The following is an 11,717-nucleotide window of genomic DNA, read 5'->3' as shown; positions in this document are numbered from 1 at the left end:
AGAAAAGGAAATACAAAAGCGGAAGTCTCACTTATATTACGTATGAGATACGTCATCCACACGCGCCTGTGTTGTTTAGTTTGATCCTGGTTAAGGAAAATCCTGGTAATGACACTTTTTTAAAAATCTGCATACATACAGCTTGTAAAAAATGTGTGCCATATAATTTTGCACATATAATTTCACTGTTTTTGTTTGGAACGAGTGGTTTGATTTCGTTCTGGTCTTGTGAATCACTCGCAGTCCGTTTTTCTGTTCTGTGTCACACTGTCCTCTCTCTGTCTTGTAGTTTCAGTCATCATGGTGATGTTTCCAAGTTCGTTGACTGAGGAAGAAGAAGCTCTGCAAAAGAAATTTGCAAAACTAAAGAAAAAGGTTTGTACGGCGATGCTTTGTTCCTTATCTAACACAATTGTTGTGTCTGTGTTACCTATGAATGGGAAGAAGCATGCAGGCGTTGTAGGGTCAATATAAAATCTCGACTTGGAACAGAATTTTTCTCAAGAAAGGATAAAGGCTAATAAAGAAATCTATGCCTTCCACCAAAGTTATCTCACCGAATCAGTTTTGTGTTGAATTGTCCTTTTGTTTCCCAAAAATTCAGCTAATTTATTTATGAATGTATCTCTGTGAAAAAATATATTTAACTAAAATTAATTGAGATTTAAGTCATTCTCATCAGTTGGAGGTAAGTCAGTCAGAATGGTGTCTGCTAAACTTGTTTAAGTTAAGGATTTAAAGTCTTGAGATAAATTTTGTTTTGGCTGCTTTTTCAGAAAAAAGCACTGGTTGCCTTAAAGAAGCAGCAGAGTTCAACCAGCCAAACCAGCCAGAGCGGCTTGAAACGAAGTAGGTGCTTTGAAGCTAAAATTATTCCAATATCCATAAATGTGCACAAAAAATTGAGTATGTTTTTTTTTTTTTTTTTTTCAAATGAACATTTACATACCAGCTTTATCGGACCAGCCTGTCATTGACACTGCAACAGCAACAGAGCAAGCAAAGATGCTCATAAAATCGGGAGCCATCAGTGCCATTAAATCTGAGAACAAAAACTCTGGATTCAAACGATCTCGGATGTTGGAAATTAAACTCAAGGTACAGATTTGGATCATGTTTGCTGCATGACTCACAGTTCAGCTGTTATTTTAGGTAGTCTTAAGTCAACATACTGTCAAGTAAGACAGGGAAGCAGCAAAATATATAACATTCTGATCTCAGATGTAATGAAAGGCTTTAAAGGATAACAGCTCTTTTTGTCTAAATTTCTTTGATAGGACCCAGAAAAAGGACCGGCTCCTGCTTTCTTACCTTTCCAAAGGAGTGTCTCCGCAGATGATGACCAACCTGAGGTATAGTGGAGACCCAGAGGTCTACACAAAGCTTTATCTGGTTTTTGATTTTAAACTACACTTCTTTTTAAGAAAAAGAAAATCAACAGCATGACAGATTTTTTTCTTTGGGTATTTATTACAGTCTGGAAAGAGAGCTCAGAGGAAATCCCTGTATGAAAGGTGCAGTTCAGAACCAATAAAAAGCATGTCTTTTCACATTAATAGTTTTTCATCTATAAGATCCCGTCTTCTTTTTCCTCTGGCAGCTTCGTCAGTTCCAGTGACCGATACAGAGATGATGATGACAGCGGTGGCGGCGGCTTGTCTTCCTGCCGTGACCCGGACAGAGAGAGAGACCGAGAGCGTGACCCGGACAGAGAGCGGGACAGGGACAGAGACAGGGACCGGGATAGAGACAGAGAGCAAGACAGGGACGTGGAAAGGGAGAGAGACAGGGACCGAAGCAGGGACCGGGATCGAGAGCGTGACAGAGAGCGAGACAGGGACAGAGAGAGGGAGCGAGACCGAGATGGAGCCTTCAGACGTGAGTTTTTGTTGTGTCATCTACTAAAACTATTTTAAAAATGAGATTTTCTGCCTTTTTTGTCAACCACCTCTAAAACTGTGGCAAAAAAAATCAACTAATTCAATTAATTCAGTTTGAACCTTATGTGGTTCATTTTAAAGAATTCATCCACAAAAGAGTCTGAAAAAAAAAGCCAAATTCTTCCTTTAGCTGATTACAATAATTGACATTTTGGGAAAGTGAATTTTTAAGGTTTGCTTATTTTGCCCTCTCAGGGTCTGACTCGTACCCAGAACGACGAGGGGTCCGAAAGGGTAACACAGTGTATGTCTATGGGTCTGGGCTGGTGGAGGACAGCCTGCGCTCCGCCTTCTCTCAGCATGGAAACATCATTGACCTCTCAATGGACAACCCACGCAAGTAGGAAATGTTTAAGCGGATCTTTTCTGAAACAAAACCAAAAAAAAGCAAAGCAGGCTGGGGTCATCAGAGAGCATAAATGCTTTGCTTTTTTTCTATAGTTGTGCGTTCATCACATTTGAGAAGATGGAATCTGCAGACCAGGCTGTCGCTGAGGTTGGTATCATCTTAGACACAAAGATATGATTCACCGGTAGTCATTTGTATTGTTATTATACTTATTCATTTAATTTAGGGTCAACCTATGTTTCCAGACTGCAGTAATAAAATGTAATCTCAAGAGATTTAAGTTGCCACATCATCAGAAAATGTTTCATTTTGAAAATTCTTCAATTTTTAGTCTCTTAGTGGAAAAAAACCCTAAAACTTTTATATTTTTGCTGCTCTCATGGTAAACATAATTTACTAACATTTCTACCCTTCAAGGCAGTGACTTTAATAATTCAGCAATACTGCTGACTCAATGTTTATACAGCGATTTGAGCTTTTAATTAGGAGACTTTTATTTGTGAAACCGCTGAACGATCATAAAGCAAAACAGATGGGATTTTTTTGTTACACTCCAAATTGATTTAAACAAAAAAAAAAAATCCTGGCATTTCTTCATGTGTGTTCTAAACTTTCTCAATTCCTTCAAAAACCAAACAGACGTACGTTTTGCTTTGCAGCTGAACAGCAGCGTAGTCGGCGACGTCCACATCAAAGTCAGCATCGCCCGGAAGCAGCCCATGCTCGACGCCGCCACCGGCAAATCCGTGTGGGCCTCTCTGGGTGAGCGCGGCGCCCCTCTGTGGTCACTGTCTGCATATTTGGCGTGTGCTAACCCCCAGCGTCTGTCTCCCAGCTGTCCAGAACAGCACCAAAGGCTCGTACAGGGACAAGAGGAACCAGGTGGTGTACAGCGAAGACTTCCTGTGACGGCCCGGACAGCTCTCCAACATTTTTATCGTCTGATCTTTTAAGTTGACGTGTTTGATAGAAGCCGTGTGGCACATTTGTGCTAAAACTAGAATTTTGTTGAGCTTAATAAAAAAATAAAATAAAGAAAAATCTGTTTAAACTTCATGATGCAATTAGTTCTATTATTGAATCTGTCGTCAAATGAGTGCTCGTCTTTGAAGAAATGTTCTTTATGGGAACAAAGAAAAATCTGTTTAGTAGTTTTTTAAACCAGAGCACAGCTTTCCTACATCAGTCTAATCTACATCCATAAAAATGATTTATTAAAAATCCTTTAATTTCTAACATTTCTGGCCCACATTTTCCATAATTAGTGTTTTCAACTTAATGGTTGTTTTTGAAACCATCAAAAAATGTATCAAATAAAAGTTTTCAGTTGCAGAAACAGTAAATGACAATTTTTTTTACGTGTTGAGTCACAGACATAGATGTCCTGTAAATACAAACAGGTTTAAATTGGTTTAAAAAAAAGTGTTCGCTATTCAGTGAGCCAACATGAAAGGAAAAGGGGAACCTGCACCATTGACTTTATGGGAAGTGGACCGAGTGAACCCTCCCCCCTGGCGTTCTAAACAGGAAGTACCTGCAGCCTCAGAGAAGCCAAAATCCCACAGACTTCTGAAGTGAAACAAACAGCTGTTAGTCGTTTTATTGGTCAGAAGAACCGTTCTTGAGTCTGATCATTTTTCCTGTTGTTCAAGTTATAAACTGACCAATCAGATGCCTCAATAAAAGTAGGTGGAGCCTTCTGGCCCCCATGTTTAGCATTCAAAGAGTTTAACAGGTTGCCTGTGGCCTTCCAACAAGTTCACTCCTGATTGAAAGTGGTTGCCATAGAAACGCAGACTCTTGGACCCATCACTGCTTCCCGGCGACGTTTGGTGCAGACATGGCGACTGAGCGGGGAGCAAAGCGTTTCCTAAGCGTGACGCCACACCCAGTCCATTCTCGTTTCCAGTCAACGAGTTGCACCGTTGGTCCGGCTGACGCGCCACCAGCGTTTTAGTTTTCCCCGATGCCAAACTCACCCACATATTTCCCACCTTTTTATTAAAAGCTTTGAACTCAGTCTGAGTGGAATGTGTCTAAACAGTTTTCTTAGGAAACACCAGTGTAGCGGCATGGATGTATATCTATACATTTACATTACAAATGCTGGGATGAAACGGAGGTTTGCTGTACATCAACCGTACTTTTCTGAGTCACATAAAAAAAACGAGAAAAAAAACTGCTAACACATTTCTGGACCTAAAAATCAAATAAAAGATTGGAGTTGCAGACTTCAACAAACGACAGATTGATAGTATTTACCTGCTTTGGCTTTGTGGTTTCTGCTGTTGCCCCATTTTCACAGCTCCTGACTTCAGCCCCCGTCAGAATTGATTTGCATTTATGTAAAATCCTAATAAGGCTTTGAATCCACACTTTCTAAAAACGGGGACATTAATCTTGGCAGTTCAAATTGGAAAGGCATCACAGTTGCTGCTAAACCCACCGAAGGCTGGAGATGTTTTGGTGTTTTACGACACCTGGTCCGCCACCAGGCAGTCCTCCTCCTGGGCTCTCCCGGCGGACTCTATTGCTCTTTCCCGCTCCTCCTGCTCGTGCAGGGAGTTCTGCCCCGTGGTTTTCCCGTGCTGCTCCTTCAGGTGGCGCCGCAGGGCGGGCTTGTGGGCGAAGCGGGCGTGGCAGTACGCGCAGTGGTGCGGCCGCTCGCCGCTGTGGAGGTTCATGTGGTCGATGAGTGTGGACTTCTGCGTGAACGTCTTGTAGCACAGGGGGCACTGGTGCGTCTTGCTGCCCCCCCTGTGGACTGCCATGTGCCGGGTCAGGTTGGAGGAGTGTTGGAAGTGTTTCCCGCAGCAGGGGCAGGCGTACAGCAGGTGGGTGGCGCGGGAGTGGACGGCCAGGGAATGGGCCGAAGGGAAGGTCATGCCGCAGTGTTCGCAGATGACGGGGCCCACCACGCTGGACGTGGACCCCACCACCGCCACAGATTCGTCCCCTCCCTCGTTTGTCCCAACAGCAGTCAGCCCAGAGCTCCCCTCGCCGGCGCTTGGCTCTTCCAGGGCGTACTGGCCGTTGTCCGCAGCAGGCGAGACCTTTTCCCCGCCGTCGCTCATGTTCAAGTCCAACCTGGGGATTTCAACCGACATGTAACTCTCGGCCGCCTTCAGCCCCTCCTGACTGTAATCCAGTCCGAACCCCCCGATCCCGGCTGCGGTGAGGTACCACAAGTCCTGGTGCGGAATCAAGCTCGGTGACCTTTTCTCCTGAGAGGACATCCACCTCCTCCGCTTCAAGCCCCGCCCCCTGCCCCTCCCTCTGCCTCGACCAATTTTAGAGTCGGTCAGTCGGCGCCTAAAAGCACGGAGGCTCTCGGCAGAAAAGGCGGCCGAGCTGAGGTCTTCTGCGAGGTCGTACTCTGAGCCGCCGCCGCCGATGACGATGGCGTCTTTCTCCGAGAAGCAAACGTCCTGAGGCACGTCAGACGGCGCCGTTTTGTCGTACTCGGCGTCTCTGTTCATCCTTTCTTCTTCTGAGACGTAAACCCTGTAAACGTCAAAATCCTGCTGCCGGGATTCTCCCTCCTCGTCGGACGTGATGACCTGCAGAGAGAGAGAGAGAGGGAGCTCTGGTTCAATGACCGTCCACGTTTGACATCATTTACAGCAGGTTTGCACAAAACATAGAAAAATGATTTTGCCACCCAGATGTTTACATATCATTCATGCTTACAAAGAAAAAAGTTCCGCTCTGATCACCGTCTGATATATTTTCAAAGCGTTCCCAGTGGTCTTTGAATTATAATTATGCTGCTTTTTTAGCCAAAATCAAAAAAACAGTGTTGTTTTCTAGGCCATAATTTTCTGCAGAGCAGGAGGAGTTCATTCAAAATCCACCTGTGAGTTGTGGGCGGGATCGTTGACGTAGAATGGACCATATTTGGATCATATTTTCTACGGCAAAAATACAATTTTTGAAACCGGGTTTTTTTTTTTATCTGCTCCTGATTCACAACGACTTGAATACAGAAATACTCAGAAAAATGCAATTTCTTTATAAATGTCCTCCGTCGTCAGAAAAATGTCACAAGAACGTGTTAAAAACTAAATTTATACCGGAGCACGTCTTTGCATGAAATCAGAATAAATAAATAAATAAAAAGTCCAATCGATTTTAGTTCCGGAGGGTAAAACCTGCCTGAACCTGCCCCGGGTCCAATGAGGGAAAAAGATACACCCCCCCCCCCCCCCCCGCCCCCCCCCCCCCCCCCCCCAAATTGAACTGGTTGTGCCAGTCTGTGGTGGAACACCCTTACGTAAGCCTGTCTGGATGGAACTTTCATCACTTTTCCTGGAACAGATTTTCAAAGTCAGCTGCTTTAGTGGCTGAACTTGAAAAGTTGACTTTTAATGATTGGTCGCGCCACACGGTCCCAGTAAGGTCAAAGTGCAGATTTTGACATGTAAGGAATATTTTATCCTTTTTTTCTGAGAAACTCAGAGCTGGACCTGCTGGTTTGTTTGGTATACTGCACAACCAAAGTGAGGTCATGAACTTGTTTGGCTCACTCAGTCAGGACTTTCTGGTCGAGTGCGTATTTCTTCATGCATTTAGAGGCAGACCTTCCAAAAATCTTCCCCTTTAGTGTAATCGGTCCACTAAATATATATATTTAAAATCTTCAATAAGCTGGTAATATATGCGTGTGTCTTCTTCAAAGCGATAGATCATGAAATCGGACTTCACTTGGTCGAGTGGCACCGTCAGGTCTTCATGTGGCGTTCTGGTTCCGTGTTCCTGCAGTCTTTTTAGTCAACTGATAGCTTCTGGAAACTTGCTACAAGATAATTACTGTCAGTGAGTCAGAGAAGTTTTGAAAAAACAACTTTTTGTCTGTTTCTAAAGCGATCGATGATAATCTGTGATTGATGAATGATCGGTTGCTTTGGTTTTCACACCCCTGGAGGTTTGTGGATGGCAGCATCACACGTTCTGTAAATATGCTGCACTTTGGTGGGTATCTGTCACTAAAGTTATTTCTTGTTTCCACCTGGTGCAGAATGGGTTCAACTGGAAAAAAAAAACACTTTTGAAAAATTCCCCCCAAAAGCACGTGAACGTTTTTTTTTGGTCCAATTATTTAACACAATTATTTAAAATTAAGTCGAGGATGAGATCAATACTTTTACCGCACATTTCATTTCATAAAACAACAGCAGCAAACACCAACATCCCACTGCTGGTCGGAAGCTTCTGGTTCCCTAGTTTCTACTGACTTGTTTTTCACATGATAATGGCGAGTAACCATGGTAACAGTAGTTTTTTATGAGTGGGTGTAGCTGATTTTGTTTACAAAAGGAATGTGGGGAATGTGAGGGCTCCCGAAATTTAAGTGACTGAGCATAAAATGCTGAAGGAAAGACGCAAGACAGGAAGCCAAAGGAACACGTGTCTGTCACATGTACAAGACTAAAAGGAAAAGTTGGATGCCTGTTGGTTCTGAATGAATAAAAACTCAAATACAGAAAAGGAGTTTTTTCTGCTGTGTAGCGTGGTCGTGTGTTACACCAAATTGTGGGGAAACTGAACCGTTGCATCCCTACTGCAGATATTTGCACAAGTTTACGGTGAAAGAATCAAACGTGTTGAGGTAAACGATTTATCATTTAATGTTTGATTACATCACACCAAGCTTAGCATACCGCTAAGTCAACTGAAAGTTTTTTTTTTTTCATTAATACCTCACCCTTTAGCACTGGAGATGTTGGCGGTAACACCAAATAACACGCTCTTTAAATCTTCAACCATTCAAGTTTAGGTCATTTCATTTGCCCAGACTTAACAAAAACGTTCTCCGGCCAAAATTTCAAGCCAACAAAACGTACTTGGGGCGCCAGAGAGGCTGGACCGGACCGGACGCCGTGTGAGCAACTCCTGCACTTTTCAAGTTACGTAAAGACTCGGGCGGTCGCACCGGAGCTGGACCGGATGCGGGGTGAGGGAGCACACAACCACCCTACGGAGGAAGCTCATTTCAGCCTCTCCTATTCGGTGAGTGTTGGGAGAGAAGATCGATCGGTAAATTGAGAGCTTTGCTCTCTGGCTCAGCTCTCTCTTCACCACAACGGACCGGTACAGCGACCACATAACGGCGGACCAATCCGTCAATCTGTGAAGTCAAGTCTCTGCGACGGAATCAGCTGATTGAGGTTGATTGCATAAACCCATCCCGCACTGTAAAATGTCGCATATTAGCGTAAGGGTGCTTTTCCACGCTTCGGAGTCCACTGGAATTGGGTTCATTGCATGAACCGTTGAGGAGTTACAGTGGTCGAAAGAGATTCAGCTCCGGTGTTAAAGGGTCAAATTAAAAGAAGAATTTTTCTGATGTTTTAGTTTTTTCGCAATACACAAATCCCATATCAAACTGAAAAAACGGTGCAAAAAATAATTTGAGGTTTGAACCAAATCTTGAGGAAAGTGAATCATTGCATCCCTAGTCGCTCGTTATTTCTGTCAGCTGGTGGTCTTCACACCAATGAATGCGACCGGGTCAACAGAGCAACCTTGTAAAAGTCACCTTGATGCAAGCGTCGTCCAGGCCGTCGTCATGGTGCAGACTGCTGCCCTGGGCAGATTTACTGGAGTCGTTTCCCTCAGCCGATTGGCCTGCAGGGCTCTGCAGGAGCACGGGGGACAGTCGAGCGGGAGGAGATGATGCAACAGAATGAATGCTCCCACTGATGATCACTTGTCTGCTCGCGCCCTCCTCTCCTGTCATCACCTACACAAACATGCAGAAAGAAACCCCTCAGTGTCTGATGGCAAAAGCTCGAGTTTTTCAGCGACTTGCCGGCTGACCTTCTGTGAACTACGGCTCTTCAGCTGCACGTATTTCTCCAGGGCTCCTCGGCAAAGTTCTACAATGTGCTCCATCTGAAAGTAGCTGGCGGCGGTCAGGTAGCTGACGATTTCTTCAGAGCTAAACTGCAGGAAGCCGGTGTAGCACGACTGAAGCAGATCGCACACCACTGAGGAGCTGTACAGCATTGAAACCTGTGCAAACGTGGAAAACAGAAGCATTTTCTTCCAAACTGAAGCGACCAGTTGACGCACTTCGACCCGCGTTTCTGCTTACCTGAAGCTTTGGTGACGGGTTAAGAAGGAACTGGTCCCTTAAGAAGGGAGAACACGCAGCAAGCACAACCTTATGTCCCTTAAACGTCTGGTTATTGTTGGCCATGATGGTGATGTCACAGAAGTGCTGGCGACACCTGAGGGAGTTCATGTGCTTCAGGGTGGTGTCCCCGTGACCAGGTAAACGGAAGCACACCGTCTCCATCTTACCTAAATGTAATCAGATTATATGAATTAAAAATTTATTTAGATTAGGAGATGAATTTAAGCTATTTAGGGAACTTGACATCTAACATCTGCCTGGACCAAAAACTTACTTTTGGATAAGTAATGATTACCAATAACCACTATGTATACATCTGTGAAAACAGACACCCATTGTATAGAATTTGTAAAACTTCTTCTATAAATTGCAAACATACTACACCACAATGAGCGGCGTCATGAATAACAATTACAACATAATAATCCCAAAAACATTACACCTTTATAAGAATATACATGTTGCCATAAGTATTTCCTCGTTTGTCCAAATAATGAAAAGCAATTTTTTAAATCGGTTTAAAAGACGAACCCAAGATGCAAACTCTTTCAACAAACTTTTGTGGGGGGAAAAACTTTCCACTTCCAGGATGTCAGTGTATTCAAAGACAGAATGCAACACAAGCAACTCGTCCAGTTGTGAAATGTCCACATGACTAAATATTTCAGTCATCTGTTGGCAGTTTTACAACAATGACAGCAGCAGCAGCTCAGTCTCTAAGTGGTGGGCCAAACAGACGGACAGACCGGAGTTCGGTGCGGTTGGCGAGCTGCGACACAGCGTTCGCCAACTTTCTGCAGTCAATATCAACAGACCTCATGTGGCTTTCAGCTGATGAACAGAGGAAAAAACTTCGATCTGGAGCAGTAGAGATGTGCATTCTTGAACGCTAACTTCTCAATCTGATGAGTTCGGTTTGGCAGTTGCCAGAAGAACCGCATTTGTTATGATGTCCTAACGTGGGATGTTTCTCAGCAGCTGGGCTTGGCCCTTTTGTTCCAGAAAAACGGTCTTCTGAATGCTTCAACATACCAAGAGACGTGGACAATTCCAAGCCTATGAGGAGAGTCTGGGGAAGGTGGCTTCCTGTGGCAACATGAGCGCATGAGCGCCTGGTTTTGTACAAAAGCAGGGTCCACCAAAGACATGGATCGGATCTGCACAGAGTCCTGACATCAACTCAACACCTTTGGGACGAAATAGAGCAAAACCTATGACCTAAACGGAAAGGTCAAGCATTCCCAATAAGTTTGTAAAAATCTCTCATTTCAGATGTTATAGCTGCAAAGGCAGTTATCTGAAAGGAAGTCACTAATGCACAAAATCAAACAAATGTAAAAGCTAATTTTCCAAACATAACACACCTTTCTGTATTCATTTTTGTGTGATAAGTTCTTTGTTTTTCTTTTAAATTGAAAAATGTTTTTATCATATAAAACACTGTTCTGTGGGCATGAAAATTGCTTTACAAATAAAGTTAGATTTGAATTGAAAAACCAGAAATGTTGGTTTGGCCAAATTTAAAGGGAAAATAAACTGTTTATCAACAACACGAGTTTTTCCATTTAAAACGCAATAGAAGCTTTTATTATTACTCTTGCCTGGTGTAATAATAAAATGTAACTAAATACAATTATTTTTGCATCACGTGTATCTAATATCGATTTAGCATTCAAAGTTGGTAGCCTCGGGAAGAAAGGTTAGTCAAGATAGCTAATCTGGGAGTAAAAGAAGATTAGGAAAGTGTAGGTAATCCACATGTGTTATCTTAACCTAGGTGGTTCAATTTTTAGAGATAGAAACAAACAAACAATACAAATCACACATTTTTATTAATTTGTTTTACCTTAAACTAGCTAACCTCCTCGACTGTTAGCTAACGTTAGCTACCAACTAAACGCTCGTGCCTAAAATCTACGGTCCGATCCAAAGAGGATCGGCTCCCAGCCACAGAACCAAAGCTCCACAATTTTTGGAAACTTTGCGCTTATTTCTATACGTACCTTTGTCTCGTGGTGTTCGGTGATTTGTAGCGTCTCAAACAGAAGAATCAACTCCGAAGGCACACTGCTGACAACATGATCTCATCTCGTGGCCGCTGCTGTGCTACTGCCCTCGATTTTTTGTGTTTACTTCTATCGCCTCGTTTCTCCGTAGAGAGTGAAATTCATCACAATGAATCACAGACCGCCAGTTTGACATACGAAACCGACTTCGAATCGGTTTCCACGCGCAACTTTTTGTGGAAAACGGCCACGAGCCACGAGCACGTACACTGGTTTCTGATCAG

At 43.5% G+C, this 11,717-nt stretch overlaps 2 protein-coding genes across 2 annotated transcripts; one reads left to right on the top strand and one right to left on the bottom strand.

The window, feature by feature from the left end:
- The first annotated feature begins 7 nt into the window (after nt 1–7).
- nelfe (negative elongation factor complex member E) lies at nt 8–3,345 on the top strand. Its single transcript, XM_004073760.4, has 11 exons — nt 8–105; nt 290–375; nt 777–849; nt 953–1,098; nt 1,278–1,352; nt 1,477–1,514; nt 1,601–1,878; nt 2,136–2,280; nt 2,382–2,436; nt 2,949–3,051; nt 3,125–3,345. The coding sequence occupies exons 2-11, from the start codon at nt 301–303 to the stop codon at nt 3,196–3,198; spliced, it is 1,062 nt and encodes a 353-aa protein (XP_004073808.1). The 5' UTR covers nt 8–105; nt 290–300; the 3' UTR covers nt 3,199–3,345.
- A 529-nt stretch (nt 3,346–3,874) lies between these two features.
- On the bottom strand, nt 3,875–11,561 carry zbtb12 (zinc finger and BTB domain containing 12). Its single transcript, XM_004073941.4, has 5 exons — nt 11,431–11,561; nt 9,386–9,594; nt 9,109–9,303; nt 8,828–9,031; nt 3,875–5,849 (listed from the first exon to the last, which is right to left on the bottom strand). Exons 2-5 carry the CDS (start codon nt 9,587–9,589, stop codon nt 4,761–4,763), a joined length of 1,692 nt encoding a protein of 563 aa, XP_004073989.1. The 5' UTR covers nt 9,590–9,594; nt 11,431–11,561; the 3' UTR covers nt 3,875–4,760.
- Between the last annotated feature and the right edge of the window lie 156 nt (nt 11,562–11,717).

The sequence above is a fragment of the Oryzias latipes genome, chromosome 11, assembly GCF_002234675.1.
Source record: "Oryzias latipes chromosome 11, ASM223467v1".
Classification (NCBI taxonomy): domain Eukaryota; kingdom Metazoa; phylum Chordata; class Actinopteri; order Beloniformes; family Adrianichthyidae; genus Oryzias; species Oryzias latipes.
This window is presented reverse-complemented; position numbering and strand designations above follow the sequence as displayed.

What these genes read in the sequence shown, in the direction of transcription:
- zbtb12 (XM_004073941.4), bottom strand. Translation starts at nt 9,589, where the DNA reads ATGGAGACGGTGTGCTTCCGTTTACCTGGTCACGGGGACACCACCCTG. An exon ending in ACCCGTCACCAAAGCTTCAG is followed by an intron (nt 9,304 to 9,385) that starts GTAAGCAGAAAC and finishes ACGTTTGCACAG; the next exon opens with GTTTCAATGCTGTACAGCTC. An exon ending in AGAGCCGTAGTTCACAGAAG is followed by an intron (nt 9,032 to 9,108) that starts GTCAGCCGGCAA and finishes ATGTTTGTGTAG; the next exon opens with GTGATGACAGGAGAGGAGGG.
- nelfe (XM_004073760.4), top strand. Translation starts at nt 301, where the DNA reads ATGGTGATGTTTCCAAGTTCGTTGACTGAGGAAGAAGAAGCTCTGCAA. An exon ending in CCAGAGCGGCTTGAAACGAA is followed by an intron (nt 850 to 952) that starts GTAGGTGCTTTG and finishes TTTACATACCAG; the next exon opens with CTTTATCGGACCAGCCTGTC. An exon ending in CAGATGATGACCAACCTGAG is followed by an intron (nt 1,353 to 1,476) that starts GTATAGTGGAGA and finishes TATTTATTACAG; the next exon opens with TCTGGAAAGAGAGCTCAGAG.